At 46.1% G+C, this 23158-nt stretch overlaps 1 protein-coding gene across 1 annotated transcript in view; it reads right to left on the reverse strand.

The window, feature by feature from the left end:
- The window catches only part of foxj3 (forkhead box J3), an 82362-nt gene that overhangs the window by 827 nt on the left and 58377 nt on the right, over positions 1–23158 (reverse strand). The window contains exons 3-11 of the mRNA XM_056274266.1: positions 18243–18317; positions 14589–14672; positions 12670–12771; positions 7846–7974; positions 5440–5614; positions 3161–3622; positions 2091–2192; positions 663–854; positions 112–210 (exon numbers count right to left, since the gene is read on the reverse strand). Coding sequence (XP_056130241.1) covers positions 112–210; positions 663–854; positions 2091–2192; positions 3161–3622; positions 5440–5614; positions 7846–7974; positions 12670–12771; positions 14589–14672; positions 18243–18317 — 1420 coding nt within the window. The remainder of the gene's footprint in view (positions 1–111; positions 211–662; positions 855–2090; positions 2193–3160; positions 3623–5439; positions 5615–7845; positions 7975–12669; positions 12772–14588; positions 14673–18242; positions 18318–23158) is intronic.

Below are 23158 nucleotides of genomic sequence, written 5' to 3' on the forward strand. Positions count from 1 at the left end.
CTTTTCAGGTGGATTTGCCATAACCCTTGTGATTTGCCAGAAAGGTTTTGTGAAAGGCTGCATGTCTAAGCGTCTGCCCGTGACTTCATGTAGTGCAGCAGTCTTGGTCACCTGTCATTGTGGGTCCTGCGCTGCTCATAGGGGGGATGTGAGGGTATCCTGGCGGAGCCATCATGGACATACTCTGTCTGGAGTCCATGTAGATATTTCCTGTGGAGAAAACCAAATTATTAGAAAACGTGTCAAAAATCTTGTCATGGCCAGTAAGTGTAAATATGCAAATATTTCAAGAAAAAAAATGCTTTACATTGAAATAAGACCTAAGTATGTGTCTAATGTGATATATCTGGTACACTTCTCATCTGTAAATACATTCTGTGGTTTTCGCCGAAAAGTACAGACAGTGAAAACCACCATCAGGTCAAAAACAAAACCTATTGCTTTTACAGAAATAGAAGCTGTGACTACAACCTCCCCACCTCCACAAAAAGAAAAAAGAAAAAAAGAGAGGCTGGAAATTGCGACACCAACAGACCCCCGGAATGAGCAAAGAAGAAAAGTTGGGATCAACCTTCCCACCCCACACATCTACAAAACATTCCACACAGGTCTTTATTATTTTGGGAAGGGAGCATTTTGAATTTTAGGTATTGTTGACAGACCTGTGTTGAGGTGCTGGCTGGGCTTGGGGGGGTGCATGGAGCCATGGCATACTTGAGACTGCACTGCCCCTTGTGGCTGGATTACGCCAGTTCGGGCAAAGAACTGGTTAATGGATGAGCAGAGGTCTGCAATCTGGGTGGGTTCCAGGGACCAGTTGTTCAGTTCTGCTTGTCTCATACTCTCCTTCAGTCCTGTGGTGCATTTGGACACATACACACAGGCACAAGCAGCAAGGCACAACCCAGTTATTACAGCTACTGAATACTTTGCAACAACGAAACATTTCAAACTAGCCAAAGGCTAAGAATTTACATTTGGAAAATGAGAATCTAATATGCACACAAACACAACTAACATTTCTTTTAAATATGAATTTATTTTATCATTAACCTTTGGTGGGCGATTCCTTAAAAAAACATGAACATGCTATCTTGCAATCCGAAACTGTAATTGAATGAGCTGACCTGCTGAGTTTGATGTTTTGGTAATTAAACTCTAAAGGCAGATTGTCAAATTGAGATCATCATCTAATTAAACCTTTAACCGGCTCTACAGTGTACTCACCCAGCACCCTTGCAAAAGTTGTGTTTACTTTGCATATTCACAGAAAGTTGAAGCAGCTCATCTGGACACGTCAATTGAGAGAAACGCTTCATCACTCATCTAAGTGACCTCTTCAGTCTCAGCTGACTGCAGGTATCCATTGCTGTGACCATTAACTAGAGTTTCAATGGCCATGTGTACTATTCACAGAGGATTTAGGAATGGTTGCAATCACAGCATTGCAAGATGGCAGCAAATGTACTCTTAGCCCCCCCCCCCCCCCCCCGGTTCAGGGATGGTCGTTCCCTCTTCATATAGATGGCCTCTTTGACTCCCCATTCAAACCAGCGTTCCTCCCTATCAAGGATATGCACATCCTCATCCTTGAAAGAGTGGCCACTGGCCTGTATATGGGTGTAGACTATGGAGTCCTTGCCTGACAAGATGGCTTTTGCAACTATTCCCCAATCCTCTGTGAATAGTACACATGGCCATTGTAAGTCTGGTTAATGGTCATGGTAATTTGCATATGAAACCGATCGTTGTTTACGGTCATTATTGTTTATAAGGGTGGGGATACCTGCAGTCAGTTGGGACTGAAGAGGTCACTTAGATGAGCGATGAAACATTTCTCTAAATAAACGTGTCAGATGAACCGATTCAACTTTCTGTGATTTCCTTACTTGGATTATTGAGCATGCATAAAATAAAAAAATACATTGCATAGTGACTCCAAGCTATAAATGTAGATATACTGGTTCTGACCATGTGTTTAGACGTTGAGTGATGAAACAAATTTTTTTTATCTTGAGCCAAATAAAGTGTATGGTGTTTGTGTATGATTAGAGATATAATGAAATCCAGATCAACTGTCTAAACCGCACCTTGATAAGGTGATAGATCGACATCAGCCCAGTTATAGCTGCTGGCAATGCGACAGCTTTCTTTCAGTGCATCCAGATTGGGGTACCAGTCAGAGGGTAAACCTGCAGGCGCACACATAGCATAGGATCCTTTAGAACAGCCAAGTCATGAATATGTCAATACATTTAGTGAAACTAATGTTTTGTTTTTCTGTGTGACTTTTTTATACATGGAAATGCAGGCAATTTAGGTTCTCAGATCCAGGTTTGCCCAGGGATCAAGGATAATTTCTGATGGCCGTTGGCTTTGGTTTGGGTTTCCCTTTTTTGGAGCCAAGCAGTGAGGGCAGACGTTAACTACTCATAATATTTGACTTTTTTAGCAGTGGGGTTTGACCATCACTAAATGCATTTCACTACACTGAGAGAGCCACAAAACCGGAGTCAAATTCCATGTATGTGCAAACCTACAAGGCCAATAAACTTGACTCTGATTTCAAGAAAACACTGAAATAAAAAAAAGTAGACATGGTTGTAAAGCCACAAACATTGTTGTGTTTTGGCCACCGGGAGGAGCCAGTTTACTCTGCGTTGGCTGCTGTGCCCCAGAGCCAGGAACGTTGCTGGATGCAGCATGGCTTTGTTCTCATTACAGCACGTAACATGAATCAGAGGAAAATTTACTCTTCAGCACCAGGATAGCAGACCTAGCTACTTGATGCATAGCAAATAAACAGAAACCTCGACCCAGCGACTCAGAGAGTTCGCTTTGTGTCTGAGTGTGTGTGTGTGTGTTCATGCGCGCATATGTGTGAGAGAAAAACAATACAGGCAATACTGGTTCAAAGGGGAGAGAGGGGGAAGGAGAGAGAGAGAGAGAGAGAGAGAGAGAGAGAGAGAGAGAGAGAGAGAGAGAGAGAGAGAGAGAGAGAGAGAGAGAGAGAGAGAGAGAGAGAGAGAGAGAGAGAGAGAGAGAGAGAGAGAGAGAGAGAGAGAGAGAGAGAGAGAGAGAGAGAGAGAGAGAGAGAGAGAGAGAGAGAGAGAGAGAGAGAGAGAGAGAGAGAGAGAGAGAGAGAGAGAGAAGCTCTTACCCGTGTTGCAGGCCATCTGTTGCTGGGCAGGATGGGGCTGGTGGGAGAGACTCTGGTGCTGCTGGCCATGTTGGGAGGGGTGCTGGCTGTGCTGCGTATGTTGGGAGGGGTGTGGCGTGTGCTGCTGTGGGTGCTGGCCGTGGGATGGGTGCTGCCCATGCTGGGGGTGTGTGGGTTGCTGGGGGTGCTGTTGGTGTTGGTGCTGGCTGTGTTGGCTGTGTTGATTGTGTGGGCCGCCGTGCTGCGTGAGGTGCTGCGTGTGAGGGGAGCCATGGCCGGGGTGGGCCTGGGCCGGGTGAGACAGGGGCACCTGGCCACTGCCACCAGAGTGGCTGTTGGGGTGGTTGTTGGGGTGGCTGTTTGACAGGCTGTTCTGAGTGCTGATGGTACCACTTGGGGAGTGCTGATAGGAGCAAGAGGTGTGGGTCTGCTGGGAGGTATCCGAAGGCATGCCCATCAGACCTGGAGAAAAAAAAAAACCCACACACCCACACAAAAATTCAGAGTCAGAAATGAGAGATTCTGGTTTTACTGATCCAAACATAGGCTTTCAGGGACATGGTAAGAATGAGCTAAGCTCAAGTACTGTGCATCATTATCTAAAACAACCATAAGGAGTCAGAGGCTAAAGTGGAAAAAAAAAGAGTCATTTACAATAATATAAACATCTAACAAGGATCTGGGCTTCTCTTGTTTAGGTAGCACTGTACTTGAGACAGGCCAGCTGCCATTTTGTTGTAGTATAGGGAATGACTCAGCATCACTTATTACTAAGGTTCATGAGTCTCAGCTGTCAACGCCTCGCCTCTACTTTCCTCCACAGTCACGAGACTTTCTGCATTGCCTTTAATTTTTTATTTTTTTTAAATTTATTTTTTTAGCATTTTTTGCCTTTATTGGATAGAAGATGATGAAGTGGCAGACAATAAACAAGGGGAGAGAGAGAGAGACGGGTACGACAGGTCACGGGCCGGAAACGAACGAGGGATGCTGTGGTTATGTGGCATGCGCCTTAACTATTCGGCTACCGGGTCGCCATCGCCTCGGGAAATTCTATTGTTTGGGCAACACGTTTTCGAAACAGGCACAACTGGAACACGGCCATCTCCACACCTCACAGCCATCGTCTGCTCGCAAGTGGTCTTGAGAGGCCCTGTCCTCCACGGCTCTGGCACAGTAAACTTATTTCACTTGAGTGCTTTCAGAGCTGGCTTTTGCCTTGTACCTCAGCAATCGGCACGTAGCACTCGCTGCAGGGGTGACAAAGGTGCATCTCTTATCAGCACTGAAAGCCCATTGTCCAACCGGGAAAATACAGAAAGCAATTAACGCGGCCCCAGAATAATAATGTGAGCTCATTACCTATTATCAAAGCCAGCGAATTAGCTCACTGTCTACAGCGGCAGAGTGTGAAATCCTCCCGCTCGATTATTTACGCTTTTTAATTGCTAGGGCTTGTCTGACTAAGAGATTTCACTTTTATGCGCATAAAAAAAGGTAACAACTTTCAACTAATGAAACAATGATGATAGATTAAGGGAGAGGAACACTTTGAAATTATAAGCATGAAATGCATTTGATTTGTGAAAGTAGGTTATACAAGGAAAGCTCTATTCTGCACATAACCATCTCGACGGGCGCTCTTTCTTCATCAGTCAGACAAATTACCAACAAAAACGCGTGTCAGTTTTACGAGACTGTCAGGGTTTGTGGAAAAAGCCATGCTCATTTTAGCTCTACCCAATATGTCATATGGATGGACTGGCATTACGACAAATGAACCTCAATCCAACAGATTAACCGAGGTCCGATATGGACCTTCAATCTTCTCTACTCTTCCTATGAAGCATACTGCACTACTTCTTACACACAAAACACTCTAAGTAAGGCCTTATGCAGATTGCATGGACACAACAATATATGCAAGTGGGAAGGACTGCATGTTACCTCTGAATTAACCACATAATGAATGTAAGACCTTATATTTTCATTCTGTTATCTACTGAAATACTGAAGACCTTATCTCTCAAGACCGTTTTATTTTTCTGAATATAAAACGAGGCCACACAGGCCAGCCTGTCCATTGAATACCTTCTCCCTTGCCTCAGTAAACTCGGTAAATTAGTGCCTAAAGACTCTCAATGGGCTATGCAGTTAGGAACAAACCCACATTAGGTGGAGTCATTGTGAGAATCATCTTGTTCAACTATGCTCCCTGAGTACATGGAGTTAAGGCTCTCTTATGTGTTACCTCTTTATACCCCTATGAAGCCACTTACCCTGCTGGCTGAAGGACTGCTCAAAGACAGACTTGTAAAGGCTGCGGAAGGAGGCACTGAGATCTTCAAAGTCAGAGAACAGAAGCTGCTTGTCCCTCTCTGGCATGTTGTACTGGGGCTGGGGGGGCTGCTGGAGGTTCATAGACTGTGAGACGGGTTCTGGGTGACTGGTTACCTGGGGACAGAGGAGGAGAGAGAGTTACAGATGTGCCAACAGGAAAAAAAAAGCATTAGTGATTTTCAACAGCAGCGTCTTGACGAGAATTCAAATGCTGACTACAGCACAGACTACAACATCTCCACATGCTGTTGCTAATTTAATGAGTTGGCTACGGTGCGCTATCTCTATAACACAATCTAAGGGAAATGAAATCCTCAGTCATTCGACGCTATGACAGTGACACACAGTCTCCATTCAAGGTGAGAGACATGTTCATACATACTTGTCAAGGGCACCGTGCATGGATTATCAGGATACAGTGCTGGAGAAAAACAACAACACAGAAACCTCTCACACGTTTAATGCTTTGGGATTGTTCAGTCTAATCTCAGCAGTGTTTGCATGTCAACTACTGCAGTTTTTGCTGTACTTCTAAAGTGCCTTCCGGTCATCTGTCAGTGTCCAGAGAGGTGCCCGTCACCCTCTGAGGAACATTAGGCAGACTTGGAAGATCTGGGTCAGGGCCGGATTCCATTGCTCTCAGGGCATTAAGTGAGCAACTCAAATGGACAGAAAGCCAATACTCAGGTGGCTGAGCAAAATGTATTTAAAACAAAATCAATAGCAATGCCTTGTACAAATAAGTGTCCATTTTACCCATGCATTTGTGTGGGTGGTCAGTATCATGCATTGGCGTTCTGTGTGAGAAAGCAAGAAAGGTTTTCTTTCTCTATTAGAGTCACCAATGCTAATGACATGGACGATCATCATTGTTTCACCGCCTCAGACTTGACCTGTGTCCACCTTTCCACAGTCTAGCATGGCAAGAGAGGGCATGTGCTGTTTTTGATCTTAACATCTCTGTAGTCCTAGATGTGGGCAAGCTGTCTAAGTTCTATATGCAGAGCTCACAGTCTGGCCTTGTGGAGTGAAGAGGTAATGCTAAAGCCTGAGCGTCTGCTGTGTGCTGCTGCCTCTGCTAGGAGAGAGAGAGAAAGAGTAAGCACATCCATCAGGTTGAGCCAATCGATGCCGGGCGCCTGAAGCAGGGAGCACTCTAGGATGCAGGAGGACCACACCAAAGAGGGGGCATCTCTGGTGGGAGGACATCAGAGGCTATGCTTCTCTTTGTCTGGCTTCCAGGAGCGTGCAAATCTTTTCTGTTTCCCTCAACCTCTACCCCCTCCCTCCTGATGTTGTACTCTTAACGCAGGCCTGCTATGAACCCTGATCTGTTGCCGTCTACGGTTGGATCCTCTGAACAGACCCCCCCAGGGGCTTTTTGATCAGATGAAACACAGGCTACAGTACACCATTGCATCCAGGGATGCTGGCCTTTTGAGTCTCAAGCTACTGTACGGAGTTTAGTAGTCTAGTGTACCGTTTCCTTTATAATGATCTGGCTGCCATGGCCTTCCACAAACTCTCCCCACAGGTACAACTGCAGGTAAATACCATCAACAGCATTATTGTTCACCCTTTAGGAAAAATTAGATTTATAAAATTACGTGTACATGAGATATAGGATGCTCTGTGATGATTAGAATTATAAAATTATACGTACATGAGATATAGGATGCCCTGTGATGATTAGATTTATAAAATTATATGTACATGAGATATATGCCCTGTGATGGCCTGGCAGCCAGTCTAGGGTGTCTCCCCACCTGCTGCCCAATGACTGCTGGGACACGCTCCAGCATCAACGCGACCCTGAGAGCAGGATAAGCGGTTTGGATAATGGATGGATGGATGGAGATATAGGATGTGTGTGTATGTGTCAGTGCACACATATTAAAAATAAAAGTATTCAAATAAGTGCAATCCTTAAAATACCTACTGAAACTAATCCAAGTAAAGATCCAGGGGTGAACACGGATCTCACCTTCAACACCTGCTAAGGTACCACATGTCCATAAGATAACACATGTCCACAGTATTACCAAGAGTGTGGTTCAACAGTGCCTAGAGATTAACTGGTGCCTACCGATAATGTGTTGCTGTAACACTGAAGATGAAACAAGGCCAGCCCAACAATTAACGGCAGCTAAGGAGGAGTGCTCTTTTCAGCTCCCTCAGGAACAATGGGAGTTGTTTTTTAGTATAAGGTGCATATAGTTGTGCCGTGATTTCCCTGCCAATGAGGCATTCTGGTTTCCTCTGTATGTCACGGTGAATGGTGCAAATGTATTGAACCCCATCATATAGAGGTATGATCCAGTGTTTACAGTCGTCTTTAGTCTTACCGGTGTGTAGCTGTGCACGCTGCCCACACTGTTGAGATTGACAGAGGCCAGGCTCTGGTCAGACAGGCTGTTGTTAAGGCTGCTTCTCGGACTGTCGCTCCCTTCCTGGTCTGTGTTGTATAACGCCACCTGCAAAAAAATTATATGTTTATACACACACACACACACACACACACACACACACACACACACACACACACACACACACACACATATATATATATATATATATATATATATAAAACTACATAGATGTATAAATATATACAGAAGTAAGTGAACACCCTTTTTTTCTGCCCCTCAGACACACATGCACACGGGCATGGTCGCATGCATGCACTAATGAGCGTTCCCTGTGTCTCATACAATCATTATCATGCTGACGGTATGTCAGCATTCCTATGGGATAATAGGTTGGGAGGAGGGGGGAAAAAGCAGTTTGGAATGTAACATTGGGGTATAGTTAACCACCGCAATTTGGTACAGGAATTTAATACCTGTGCATGTGTGTGACTGCTGCAAGCACTGACTTGTCAGAGTCTCTCGCTCTCTCTCTCTCTCTCTCGACAAAGCGGGTGTATGGGAGCATGGGAGAGCTAGTGTGAGGCTGAAGACTCACCAGAGACACTAAGGGCCCCTGCTGAATGTGTAAAGGAGGTTGGCGGGAGCTTCTGAGACATCCTTATCACTAAAGGTCACACTACCAGCGGTGTCAGACACATCTGCTCGCTGAGTGCAAATCGGTCTGGGACAGCTAACGAAGGTCCTCGGCACAACCGAGAGTCTGACCTTTCAGTATAGCAACGAAACCAGCCGAGGCACTTACACATGACAATCTTAATTATCATCTAATAAGGGTTTAGCCCTCTCGCTCTCCCTGAATAAAGTGTGGAATTTTGCAATGAAGACAACACTGGGAGGAACAATCTGGATAATTAATATAATGATACCCACAGAGAATAGCCTGTTTGCTTCGTTTATCCCTCGTGGGTCTAAATGTGTACGGACAGCAGCAATACCAGCGACGACCTCGAGGCTGATGCTTACGTGCATGTATGTATGTGTAAATATGTATGTGTGTGCCTGTGTGCTTTTGTCCCTTTGCGACTTGAGTGCAGTCATGTAGCATGCTGCCCATCAGTGCTGGTAGAACAGGGCGGGCTCTGTACTCAGCACAATGAGACAGCAGTTACGCTAACCTTCAAGGCAAGCAGGATGGGTGCAGCTTGCACCTTGCCTTCTTGGGGCAGCAAGAGCAACGGACTGCAGCCTCTGCTTTCTGTTTGAGCTACCAGCAGCTGCCGCCGAGGCCGTGGGGAGGCGTAGAACCCAGGCAGGCCTGACAGGCTTTGACTTAATGGCTGCCTGACTAACTGACTGGATCAACACCCGGACAGACGAACAGATAGACGCACATGCACACACACATTAAGCTCAGCTCCTGCTTGGGTCGGATGCAGAATGAGATGATTTCTTCCTTAATATAAATAAATAAATAATAACAAAGAAGAGGAGAACAGAGGATGCTGAATCCAGGGAACAAAGTAAAAAAAAAAGGGGGGGGGTAGTAAGAGAGGCTCATTAGTCGACTCCAGCCTTTCTCCACTCTGTGTGGGCTTGGCTCCAGTGTTCATTAGCGTGAAGGGGAAACTCAATGAGCAGCATAGACTGAGGGCTTAGGCATGTCTGAAAATCCGCCTTACAATGCTAATCAAAAACAGCATGCCACAGAAATATAAATGTTATGTGTAATGAAGTCATAAAAGAGGTTTTTAGCCTTAAGCCTCTCACCACCAATCTATTTTTACTCTCCATATCCATAAAGTGTGATGATTTCAAAACCTCACTGCTCTGCGGTTTTACACAGACCCTACAGTCCCTGGAGTGAAGACACCCACTCGAGCAAGAATCGTGGCAGATTAACACCCGGTCGCATCTCACCCACATACATGGCTAGGCAAGCACAAACATAAGACACTTGCACACACCCATGTCTACATCCACCTCTCTGCAAGCATGCACTATACAAGCAACTACTGCAGGCATATACATACATGCAGACCGTTACAGACAGCCTCATGCACATGTGCGTGTGGCTGTCTGTCTCACACACACACACACACACACAAAGGCAAGCATGCTCACACAGGCAGGAGCTCCTCCACAGTAAATACTGTGTATGGTGTTCGCTAACAGATGAGCGAGACCGTGTTCTATTCTTAGCAGTGAATTAACTAAAAAGCCAGAGGTGTCTTTTACATGGCGGCTTAATCTGGAGCATGAGACACGGATTAGGAAACAAAAGCGAGATTGGTCCAGGTGTCTCCAACAATACCAGCCAGTGTTCAGCAGAATCCCTGCTCGCAGGATTCAACAGACAGAGGATGGGAGACCGAAAAAGAGGCAGGGAGAGAGGGAGGGGGGATGAGACGCACAAAGGCCAAACTTGATCCTTAGCAAACACCCCCCCCCAAAAATCCCACGTTCTCTTCATCATCATACTCCAGTGTCACTGTTAATGGGCTGCCTCAAGAGAAACAGGTTTCGAAGCTAACGTGAGTCCATTTAAGAGAGACACACTGACAAGACAGGGAAGAGGAATGTCCAACATCAGGGGAAAAAAATAAAAATAAATCTTGCTACATCGGTAGTCCTCCTACCGCCGTTTCCCATTGGTTTATCTCGGAAGGCGGGAAAAGAGGGGGTGGGGGAAGGACGACTAGAAAAATAGAGAGAGAAAAACAGAGAGGGAATTCCTGTGGCTTGGCACGCCACACCGAAAGAGGCGTGGCCTGTCGTGTGTTTACAGTGGGAGACTGAGAAACAAGCTCTCTCCGAGGAGCCGGGGCTCAGATCTGCTGCTATTCCCCTTCGGTGTTAACTTTGCCACAGCAACAGATTCTGCCACGGTCGACAGCACAACAAAAGTGAGCGCACGCGGCTCAGAAGCGCACACGCGTACACCTCTTCGCAACCATTATTCAAACAAGTTTAGAGGCTGTATACATGGGTTTTTTTATGCTCGTGAAACATTAGCTGACGAGAATCATTTGACAGGAGGTGTCCGAGTCTAAGTTTCGTCCGAGTCTGTGACGCGGTTGTTGTCCCCCCCCCCTTTCCCCCCTTTTTGTATCTGGCCATTTACCCCGCTCTTTTTGCGCCATCCCAGTCACTGCTCCACCCCATCTCTGCCAATCCGACCGACCAGAGGAGGCACTAGAGCAGCGACCAGGACAAATACCCACATCCGACTTCCCACCCGCAGACACGGCCAATTGTTTCTGTAGGGACGCCCGACCAAGCTGGAGGCAACACGGGGATTCGACCTTGTGATCCCATGTTGGTAGGCAACGGAATAGACCGCTACACTACCCGGACGCCCTGTGACGCGGTTGTTAGATATGCTGGTGGCATACGATGCTCCTCCGCAGCTGTCAAACTGAAAACGCTCGCACCGAGACACTCGGGGACACGAACACTCTCGCAGGTACATACACGCAAGTGCGCAAACACCACTTCCGCGAATTAAAAAGAAGAAAAAAAAAATCACTTTTTTTGCTTCACATGCTTCACCCCCTCGATACCAAACACATGAGCATCCAAACTCATCTCCCCATGAACACCTCTGCTCATAGTAAGTGTAGTTTTTTTTTTCCTAATGCTTGCGGCAAATGAATAAGCAACTCTTGTAGGCTTTTTAAAAGTACTCCAGAGAGCTGCCCCACTGGGCCCAGAGGATGAGGGCTTAAGGTTAAAAAGCTTATTTAAATTTCAGAGCGAGCAGCGAACTCACAGCTAACAGCTACCGGTCCCTGTAGCTTTGCTCTGTGATGTGCAAGTGTTTCAAAGCTTTTACACATTAAATGAAAAGCTATTGACAGCAGACCAAACCATCAGCGAGGGTTGGTAGCCCGCAGTGTGGCTGTGTAATGTGGTCACACGGCTGAAGGGGAGCTACAAGACTCCGGGCATCTGCTACAACTGCCGGTAATAGCAGAGAAGGCCTTTGTAGTGTATGAGCGTACCGCGTTGCCTTTCTGTGTCCTTGGCGGTTTGTGAAAAGGTCTATCAGGTTACAGAAGGCCAAGTGTCCGTCGGGGATCATGTTGCTAAATTGAACATAGTGAGAGCGTGCTGCCTATATTTGAAGGAGAGGGGGGGTTGGGTGGGGGGGGGGGTCTGTAGCTTAGGCTGCATTCAGACGGAATCAGGCGATGCATCAAAAGTCCTCCCATTCATTTTGAATGAGCGTAGTGCGTTTACGCTGCGGCAGTTGAGTGCTGCAGGGGGCTCGGCGAATAACCGCAGCGACGTCTGGCAAGAAAGTTAAACCAGATTCAGAACCAGAAGCAGATCCAGCCGGAACGCAGCCCGGCGTCACGCTGTGGTGGCCGATTGCGAAAGCCGGCGATCAGACCGGAGACACCCGAGTGGGCCACGATCACCGCGACGGCCCAATGCGGCGATCCCGGATCGCAACGGGCCATGTAGTGACACGCCCACACCGTCGCACCCTGCTGCGACAAGGCGCCGCATTGCCTGATTCTGTGTGAATGCAGCCTTAGATAATGCTGCACTGCAGATGGTTGTGTATTTTAATGTAGATAGCACTGCAGAAATACTTTCAGCCCAGAATTTCAGTCCGTGTTCACACACACACACACACACACACACACACACACACACACACACACACACCACTAGAGAGCTACTCTGTCTGTTGGGAATAACGCTGTAGGTGGTTGGAGAAGTGGGTGGGGTCAGGGTGCAGTTGTGCTGCCAGGTGTGTGCTGGAGCTGGAGGCTGGATGGCAGGCTGTAGTACCTTGTTAGTCACAGTGTTGATTGCCAGCGTTGGAGAGGCACTTCCAGAGATCATACACTCCATCCCCAAAGACTCCGATTCCAGGGTGTACGGCGTGGAAGCCTGTGGAGGGGGTTGGGGGTGGGAGCGGGTTGGTTGTGAGGCAGACAAAAAAAAAAAAAAAAAAAAAACACACAAAAAAAAAAGAGAGAAAAAGAATAATCATAAATTATCCAATTATCAAACACATGGAAATCCACTGCAGGCGGAGTGAAAAGATCCACAGACAGACCGGTCATGTTATGTGTGTGACAAGGCCAGCTCCCTATGCGCTGACAGAGAAAGGGGTACATATCCATCAGCGGGATTCAAATAAAAAGTGGAAGGAGAAAAAAAGGCCATTTACAAATGACAAAGCAGCATCTTTATTTAGGTCACATTCGGAATGTATTTTTTTGGTAAGATGAGGGGAGTGTCAACATCAAAACCCCCAACCTTTCTATCCCACTTCTAAAACACACACACACACATACATACACTGAGGGGAGCAGACCCCCATCCCACTTACAGTACGGGCACACGGTTGGGGGAGATAACTCCACCATGCCTGTCTCCCAAAACTGCTTACTCTAAGAGGATTGGCTGCCAACAATACCATTTTTAATTCACGATAAACATAAATGAGATTTCACAAACTCTCAATTCCAATGTGTGAGACTCCTAATGGAATGCCTTGTAGGCAGACAGTGACGGGAGGAGGAGGAGGAGGCGGGGGGGGGGGTGTTCTGTGCACATGTCATACAGAATAGACAGGCTCACGTTCACTTCACTTGGTACGTACTTTTCGAGTCGTGCCCTGATGAAGGCAGTAGGCAAGCAGTGTCAGGCTGACTTGATGGCGCGGCAACACATTACGACGCAAGAGGCATGAAATTAATGTACTCCCCCCCCCCCCCCTCGAAATCTCTCTCTCTCTCTCTTTTGCAGAACTTCAAACCCACAAGACTGATACACATGTACACCAGTGGATGACGCTGATGGTGTTTTGTGGCTACAGGCCCACAAGACCAGCAGGTTAAGCTTCCAGTCATTGTATGTGCATACATACGTACAGACATGTGTGTGTGTGTACACGTTTGTGTTTGTGTGCATGGCAAAAATGATAAATGATTGTGTTTATGTATGATGATCATGGTGTGTGTTTCTGTGTGGCACTGATGATGGGGTATGTGTGTGTATCTGTGTGTGTGTGTGTGTGAGAGAGAGAAAGTGAGATCGGTGTGTGTGTGTGTGTGTGTGTGTGTGTGTGTGTGTGTGTGCGCCGCTTGTGTCTGTGCGTGAGAGACCCTGCCCATCTCCTAGCCTCTGGTCAACTATTTTGGTGGGGTAGCAGGGAGTTGGGGGGTAGGAGAGGGGAGACTAAAGCAGCGGGATGCCCCAGGGCCAGGTCATTCTGAGCAGCTCGCTAAACCGGCACCGCTCTACGTAACGCTGGATGAGACTCATCCATAATTAAAAACAAAAAGCTACCGCTCAGAATTACCAGCACACACGGCTCTGCATTAATTGATGTTGGTTAAAAAAAATGTCTGCAGAATGCGATGTATGTAATGGCCGCCTGGGGCACAGTTTATTAATAAGGAGGCTGCTTCATGACAAACTAGTGGGGCTACATGAAGAGGCGATTACATAAAGTCTGGATAGCAACTCCTTCCAGGCTTGCGTGTGTGTGTTTGTGTGTAAAAAAGAAAAGGCATATGAGAGACAATATGTGAAGGAGAGGAAGGAAAGAGAAAGGAGGACAAAAAGAATAGAGCCGAGACAGACAAAAGAGAAAATGTAGGAGAATAAAGCGACAGAAACGGAGGAAGACATCAGAGAAGAAAGAGCGTTTTAAAAGGGAGAAATGGGGTGTCGCTGTGTTCTTCCCCCCGACTCACCCGCTCCCCAGACCGCGGCCTCTTCTTCGGCCGAGTGGGCAGGGCATCTTCTTTTGGGTTGGTGTCGATGGCCCAGTAGGAGCCCTGCAAACAGAGAGAAGATCCTTGGGTTCAGTGTGCAACACGTATTACACAGGCAATAATCCTTGCATTGCTGACAAGTTTGGTGGACTTCTTTGTAAGGACATGTCACAGAAATTTGAGTTTTCTTTGCAACTGATAATACAAAAAAACTTGTTGGGGTTGGGGGGGGGGCAACACTGCAATAATTCTGATTTTGGCTTTTTGTATTGCATTGTTGAAGGAGTTAAATAATTTCACCACATAGTATATGAACCTTTTCACTTTCAAAGCTGTATTTGCAAATAACGATGATTGGGGGATTTTCAGAGGGTGAAATGAGGCAGTTGTCCAAGAATTTTCAGATGTGCTTGAACACTTTTCGTTTTTTGAGCAGTCCTAAAAAGTGGACCTTGCTAGATTTCGCTTTCTATCAAGCAGCGAGGGCTTTGGACAAACATGACCGATGGGCACAATTTGTCTTAACATCGCATCCTTTCCAATCTAACTATTACACATGTGCATACGGCGATGTTGACTCTGAAATGATATACTGCTGGGTCCAGCTAGACACATGGTTTTCATCTGCTCTGCTGGCTTGAGCGGATGCAGTCTGTCTTGCTAACCCAAGTCAGCATGGGAGTGCAGAGTTTACACTGTGTGTTCGAGCCGTGTGTGGGCTTTTTGTTAGCGAGAAAGGTTCTGCTTTCCACTCTCGGAGTCTCCTCCTCTGTGAGAGGAGCTGGTGGTGGTGAAACGCTGGACTTCCTCAGCCTCAGGTAGCGAGTCAGTGAGCTGCTGCCAGAGGTGAGGGCTCCTTGGTCCCAGCATCTCAGCGGTGTGAGCTCTGCAGTATTGGCTTTCTTCTCAGGTCTGAGCCAGGCTAATCAAGAGGAGAATAGCTGGGGCTGGCTCTGGGTCTGCGGCTTGCAATTCCAGACCCAGGGTGCATTATTTATCTCCACGTTCGTCCCCTTTAATTTATTTTTCAATGGTGTTCCACCCCGAAGCCAAAAGCAACACAGCTTACAGTTGTTAAAAATGAGATTTTTACCCTAAGGCCCCACAAGTTCTGAATTTTATTTTTTAATTTTTCATGTGACCCCTGATAAAATCTAAATTGTCAAGAGAAAGTGAGATCAGGACCTTTCAAATTACTTCCTTTAGCATAGAGAATAATTGATATTTCCATAGGCCATCTAGCAAGCAGTGTCTCAAGTAGTACAATAACTGGTGAATATCAAGTTAACAATTCTTAGTTTCTCTCAAAGCCTCCAATCGGATACACACCACAGCTGAGTCGTTAAAAAAGTAAACCCAGGGCTGGCCTACATTCTTCAGAGGGCAAACATGTAAGTTGATATTTTCAAGGCTTTGGGGTCAATTAACATTTTCCTCAGAGGGAGGAATTATTCACAGTGCAATCAACCAAAGATGAAGAGACATCTCGTAATGATTTAGGCAACGGCAAAATGCAGAAAAACCTCATTACAGCTACCATGTTTTCCACGTTATTAAGAAGGGGAAAGTGGACGAGGGCGCGTGAAGGTGAGCTACAGCTGCCCTACCTGTGAGTCAAACATTTGTCTCGGCATTCAGACATAAGGGTTAACTGTTGCTATTAGAGCTTCGCTAGGAGGCACAGACAGTGACGGACTTACAGGCAGAAAAGCCGGCTGGGTGGTGTTTCTTTTAATTAGGCAGAATAAATAAATAAATAAATGAGAGGGAGAAGAAGAAAATAAAGGAATCTTTAAATTCAAGCCCTTTCAACCCCTTGGGAAGGGAGTTTCTGCATTTCCCTGCACGCACCCCCAGAGACTTGAAAGAACAAATAAATAAATAAAACCCATATAAAGACTTGTTAAATTATTCACAAATTTACTGCATTATACTGTAGAAACGCCTGGTGTGTGTCCATGGCGTCTGGCGCTACAGCATAGTGGAACCACAATAATCTCTGTACAGTCATAAAACAAACACGGTGTAACAAGTCTTAAATAATAACCCTTGATAACAGATGTGCTCTTCCTGTTTTTACGGGAAATGATGACGCTCGTTTTCAAACGTCAACATACGACATAAAACATCCCATCCAGTTCCCCATTTTCCGTCCCGACAAAGCGAGAACTAAAACTGCAAGCACGCTGGCTATATTCTTGTGCATCTGGACCAAAGTCCAAGTTCTTCTAACTGCATTTCACCTCCAAGGTAGACAGAGCGAGTGTGTGTGCATTGCCAGTCATCTCTTACACCATCTCGGCAAGGCAAAGCGAGCAACATGCCCCTATCTCATCCAGCCAGAGGCTCTCCTATTCCTGCCACATTACAATATTGATGCAACATATCAAGAGTGGCTAGCGCCTCTTTGAAGTTGTCTTCAGGGGGGAAGGGAGTGAGGAAAATTCCAAATTAAACATTAAGGATGCAAGCATGTTGGCCATGCATTTGGAATGGGATCCATACAGCAATAGATTATTTTGTATTTAGTGGAGCAGCTCCCAGGAGTGTCAATATCAGAGGATTACAGCAAAACATGAAATTAGCATTCAGTCCCCATCCTCTACACAGCCACGCATATCTCTCCATACCTCTCCGTCTGTCTGCACGTATGTGTGCGTGTGTGTGCATGCGTGTTTGTGCGTGCACACGTGTAATCGTTTGTGCCGTTTCCTGAGCAAGCGTCTGTGGTCTCTTACAATGCCGGGATGAAATCTAGGTTGGGCTACATGGTTAGACCGACGCACACCTTCAAAATAGAACTAAATACGGGCCCTTAGAATCCAACTGCATGAATAACCCACTAGGGCAGTGGAGTCCATCAATGGGGGATGTCGTCTGAGATTATGGGGTAAAACAGGCTGAGAGAAAGACGCTGTAGGTGGTCCAAGACGGAGACTCAAATGCCAAATTAACATGCCGGTCTATACATCCTCGTACAGAGAGGAAGGAGGGGAAGAAGGGAAAAGGTAAGCAGAGTGGCGACAGCTGAAGGCCTTTCTACTTCTTTTAAGTTCAGCACAGGAACAGGTTCTTTGACAGCTAGAGTTGCTGAATATTACTCAACTACTTCCGCCCAACTACTCCATCTCAACCAGACTTCAGTTTTCTACCTTTTTCTTCACGACAAATCCACCTTTACTTGATAGCGATAGTCAAGAGAGAGACAGAAAAGGCAGAGGAGAGAGAGGGGACGACATGCAGCAAAGGGCCCGGGCCGGATTCGAACCCAGGCCACTGCGGTAAGGACTCAGCCTCATGGGGCACACGCTCTACCTGGTGAGCCACATCTACTGTCTGCACTGGTCTGAAAAAGTAGTCTCCCCTTACATTTGCCATCCAGTGCTGTGGGAATGTGAAGTTCATAATAGAATACATGAGTATGCCATGCATCTCCGGACTGTCAGAATTCTGGCAGACATTCAAAGCAAACATTTTTTTCTTCCAAAGATCTCACATGAGATATAGAGCTAGAAAGTTTCACAATAATGAATTGGGTGTGTTGCTACACGAAACCTGTGGGCACTAACTGTTAAGAATCCATTGAGATTGTTGACACACAAACTATATGGTATGAATGAACAAAAGTCTCACCTTCCCTGGGTCATCTTTGGAGCGAGGCACTTTGAGAAAACACTTGTTCAATGACAGATTGTGCCGTATTGAGTTCTGTGGGAGAGAGAGAGAGCGAGAGATTAGTGAACACGTATCAGAAGATCCACAATAAGAACTATGCTGTTTTTGAAATCACACAGTTTGTAAGCATGCAACATTTTATGTTTAGTCACATTTCCCGCCATCAAGGTCAACCTGTTTCTCAGGCTATTCTCTGCACGAGATCTGGACTACAACTGTGTCCAGATTTCACTACCCATGCAAATACAGGAGCTTGATCTGACTACAAAGCCATCAGGAAGTAAAATCTTTGATCAATACCCAACAAACTATGTTCTAGTTGCTCGACATATCGAATTCCACGGGTGCCAAAAATAAAAGCCAGAAGGAATCCCACACTGGGATGGCTGCTGAAACCAGGGTCTGATATTAATTAATGCTTCAGCAGGCTCCTGAGGGGGTACGAAATAAATTATGTAGATCATTCTGGAAGTTAACTCATTACAGCGTTACAAGCCACTCTATGCCGGTGGTGAGGGGGGCTGATCCATCTGCCTGATTGGGGGTGGGGTTGAAACAGCCTTGATGGCTGCAGAGTGATGCTCAAGGCCCGGGTTAACTGGCCACGGCTAGGCCCTCAGCATCAGCTGGAAGTGGGCCAGCTGAGGTCTTATCGGAGCCACTGAACGCACACTTTTTATCACTCCACTTTATAGAGTGGCATTGACAGATGGCCACATTAAAAAGCGGGATTCTCAGTTGAGTTGGATGCATCACATAAATAGTTTGTGTGTGTGTGTGTGTGTGTGTGTGTGTTGCACCTATTTGTGTGTGAGAGAGAGAAAGAAAGAGAGACAAAGACCCCCCCCCCCAAGCACATAAGATGGTAGTCGGTTGTACAACATTATGGACAATAATGACATCTCCAATGTGATGCTGTCAATCTCAATGTTGAAATCCCCTGAAATGCCAGTACAATTCCAAATAAAAAAAATATTAAGTGAGGGGTCTGTCACCTAGCCAAACTAATCCTGGGCTTCTGCCAGAGGGGAAAACTGGTTAAAGACCCTAACCACAGAATGGCCCTGACAAACTGAAAACAAACAGACAACAATACAAAAACTATGGATGGGCACACCTTAAAAAGAAAAAATACTCTCACAAATCATTAACTGCCAGGGTCATCCACTGAGCACACCTAAACATTTGGATTGAAAGTAAAGTTTAAAAAGAGAAAAATTGATGGTAAAAACCTTCTCCAATTAAACACACAGTATGTAATTTCTGCCCCTATGGGTCTTCTCAATCAAAACATAACAAAAGATAGAGTTTGATGACGTCGTGAAGTGGCGTGGAATCATGGGAGTTGTTTTAGTCATTGCTTCTTTTTTTGGGGGGGGGTTCCCCCTTTTTCTCCCCAATTGTATCCGGCCAATTACCCCACTCTTTCGAGCCTCCCCGGTCACTGCTCCACCCCCTCTGCCGATCCGGGGAGGGCTGCAGACTACCACATGCCTCCTCCAATACATGTGGAGTCGCCAGCCGCTTCTTTTCACCTGACCGTGAGGAGTTTCACCAGGGGGACGTAGCTCGTGGGAGGATCACACTATTCCCTCCAGTTCCCCCTCTCCCCCGAACAGGCGCCCCGACTGACCAGAGGAGGCGTTAGTGCAGTGACCAGGACACACACCCACATCCGGCTCTTCCCACCCGCAGACAAGGCCAATTGTGTCTGTAGGGATGCCCGACCAAGCTGGAGGTAACAGGGGGATTCAAACCAAGATCCCCATGTTGATAGGCAATGGAATAGACTGCTATGCCACCTGCACACCCCCATTTTATTCATTGTTAAACAACCACCATTGTCAATCAAAATCTATCTGATGTGACTCGGGCAGAAATCATGTTCACGGACGAGGTAATGTGTCAAAAGTTTTATCCATGTTACGTTTAGTCACATTTATTCACGTTATGTCATTTCATTCTAATGAAATAGCCGCAAGTATCATTAGCTAACGTAATGTTAACTTAGTAACTTACCATTAGATGAGTCGACTACCCATACAGCTACTGTAGCTAACGTTATGTGGTGAATTCAATAGTGGGGTAGCACAGCGCTGTTATCCGTGGTCAAAACAATCAATACTAAATATAACTTTATGAGTGTGTTGAACATTGTTGTAACATAATAACATTACTGTAAGCATTAGCTTGGTGGCTCGCATGAGTCACTTGTCAGAGTAGCACATCATAGTGGACTAGATCAATATTGAAATATATCAATAAATTCCACGTCTCGAGGACCAGTCTGCGATGCTGGAAGTCAGCACACCTCGGTCCCTACCTTTGTCTGCCACCTGGCCTGCATTGCACCCTACTCAAATGCTCATACCCATGGGCGGAGGGTCCGTGTTGTTTTTTCGGGCTGAGCCCGACCGGGCCCCATGGGCCAAGGCCTGGCCACCAGATGCTCGCCGGCGAGCTCCCTTCCCAGGTCTGGTTCCAGGAGGGGGCCCCGGTTTCCCTTTTCCAGGCGAGGTACTGTGGCTCTGCTGTTATAAATTCGTTGAGTTTCTCAGGGTCTTGTTCATGAGTGAGGGTAGAATGGAGCGGGAGATTGACAGGTGGATTGGTGCAGCATCAGCAGTAATGCAGACCTTGTACTAGACCGTTGTGGTGAAGAGGGAGCTGAGCCGAAGGCAAAGCTCTCAATTTACCAGTCAATCTTCGTTCCAACCCTCACCTATGGTCATGAGCTTTGGGTAGTGACCAAAAGGGTGAGATCGCGGATACAAGCGGCTGAAATGAGTTTCCTCCGCAGGGTGTCTGGGCTCAGCATTAGAGATAGGGTGAGGAGCTCGGAGTAGAGCTGCTGCTCCTTCGTGTCGAAAGGAGCCAGTTGAAGTTGTTTGGGCATCTGATTAGGATGCCTCCTGGGCACCTTCCTTTGGAGGTTTTCCGGGCACGTCCAACTGGGAGGAGACCCAGAACTCGCTGGAGGGACTCCATGTCCAATCTGGCCTGGGAACGCCTTGGGATCCCCCAGCAGTTGCTGGAGGGCATTGCTGTGGACAGGGACGACTGCAGTGCCCTACTTAGCTTGCTGCCACTGCGACCCGACCCTGGCGAAACGGCTGATGATAAGACGAGATCAATAAATTAGGTCTCTACTGGATTACTGTGTTGCAAAATGGCATGCAATTAATGAAAAAAATTATGCTGTGTACCAAAACAAATGCTGTATTACTGTTACCGAGTATAATTCTGCGACACTGTATGATTTACGCCTACCCTTGGGTATGTGTTGTTACTTAAGAGTCACACTGTAATTAACCTCCATGGTGCAACCGCTTTTATATTAATAATGTGTAAATCACAACTTAGTAAGAATGTAATAACTAACTGTAAGTTGGTAAGTTTAAACTAAACTTACAGCTGGTGCAACAGGCTGACTTGCTATTTATGTATAATATATCCTGCATTTGAAGTCACTGCCATAGACATGGTCTTAAAACAAACAGCTGTGGATATTGCACAAAGACAAAACCATTGCAATAAACCATAGCATGTGTAGTTACACCAACGTTACCCACACAATATTTAGAAAATTAAGACTGTTGAAATTAGCAAATATATTGCAAAATGATTTATGCACTCTACATCAATGAGTAAAAGTAATAGCTAAAAAACACGATAGCCCTGTCAATGTAGCTACCTATCTATTGTCAGCTGATCATTCCCTGTCGGTATCTCAAGATCTTTGTAAGTGCTTCTGTTGACATGCGACTATGTGGCAGGGAGACACAGATAGCTCCTCATTGGATGTCTCAATGTCAATCGGTGATGAGACCTGACCCCCCCCCCCCACACACACACACACACACAACATAGATTTCTCAGCATAGAACAAAGCAGCAAACTCATAAAATCTTCAAGCTTGGGCATATTAAGTGACAAGTCACATGAAAATCAGATTTTTCTCACATTGTTATCTGATCTTCAAAACCAGATATGCTAAATGGTAAATATGTTAATTGGTTAAGGATTGCATGGTTATAGAAAAGGCAATGAATAACAGCCACTTATGTCGACTGTGCACATATAACCATGTCATCTTCCCAAAGATCAGATTTAAATCATGAACTTCACCATAGACCATGTGACAGCAGATCACAGTATTAGCGAATGTGGAGCAGCCATTAACACAGATCTTAAGAACAGATGCGATGTTAAATTAGACTGGGTGTGGACATGTGCACATGGCAGGGCAGGTGAGGGTCCCACACAGCACTTTGTCTCTTCCATTACACCCAGTTATAGCCCAAGCCCTGCATGGCTCCTCTGCAAAGACTAGCTGACATCACCACAACACATGAGCTCGCCCTGTCCTTTCAGCCACACTCTCAAACTGACCAGAGCCAGGAAGCTGCCTCACCTGCTGTAGAAGAGCTTTACTACAGGCTTTGCTACATACTAGATGAATAAAACAATGTGGAGAAATGATATGACCATACATAGTTGATGATAACAAAGAGATATGAAGCCCTAAGTTTAGCGATCCTTTGCTACTTATAAAGCGAGACATGTCAAATAGCAAAATGCCTTAGAGTGAGAATGTGTTATGCAGGCTGTACAGTGCTACGCAGCCTAAAGCACTTTAGTAGGCCCATCATTCCTTTACAGGCTGAGTTTAAAGTGTGTGTGTGTGTGTGTGTGTGTGTGTGTGTGTGTGTGTGTGTGTGTGTGTGTGTACACAAGTGCTAACGCCATGAGGACAGAGGCATAGTGCTTCAACAGCGAGGTGACTCTATCCATTAGGGACCTAAATCATTGATACAACCAACCAGCCCGAGCCTGCAGTTGCATTAGAAGTTTACTTTTTAATGAACTCGCCC

The sequence above is a fragment of the Lampris incognitus genome, chromosome 2, assembly GCF_029633865.1.
Source record: "Lampris incognitus isolate fLamInc1 chromosome 2, fLamInc1.hap2, whole genome shotgun sequence".
In the NCBI taxonomy this organism is placed as follows: domain Eukaryota; kingdom Metazoa; phylum Chordata; class Actinopteri; order Lampriformes; family Lampridae; genus Lampris; species Lampris incognitus.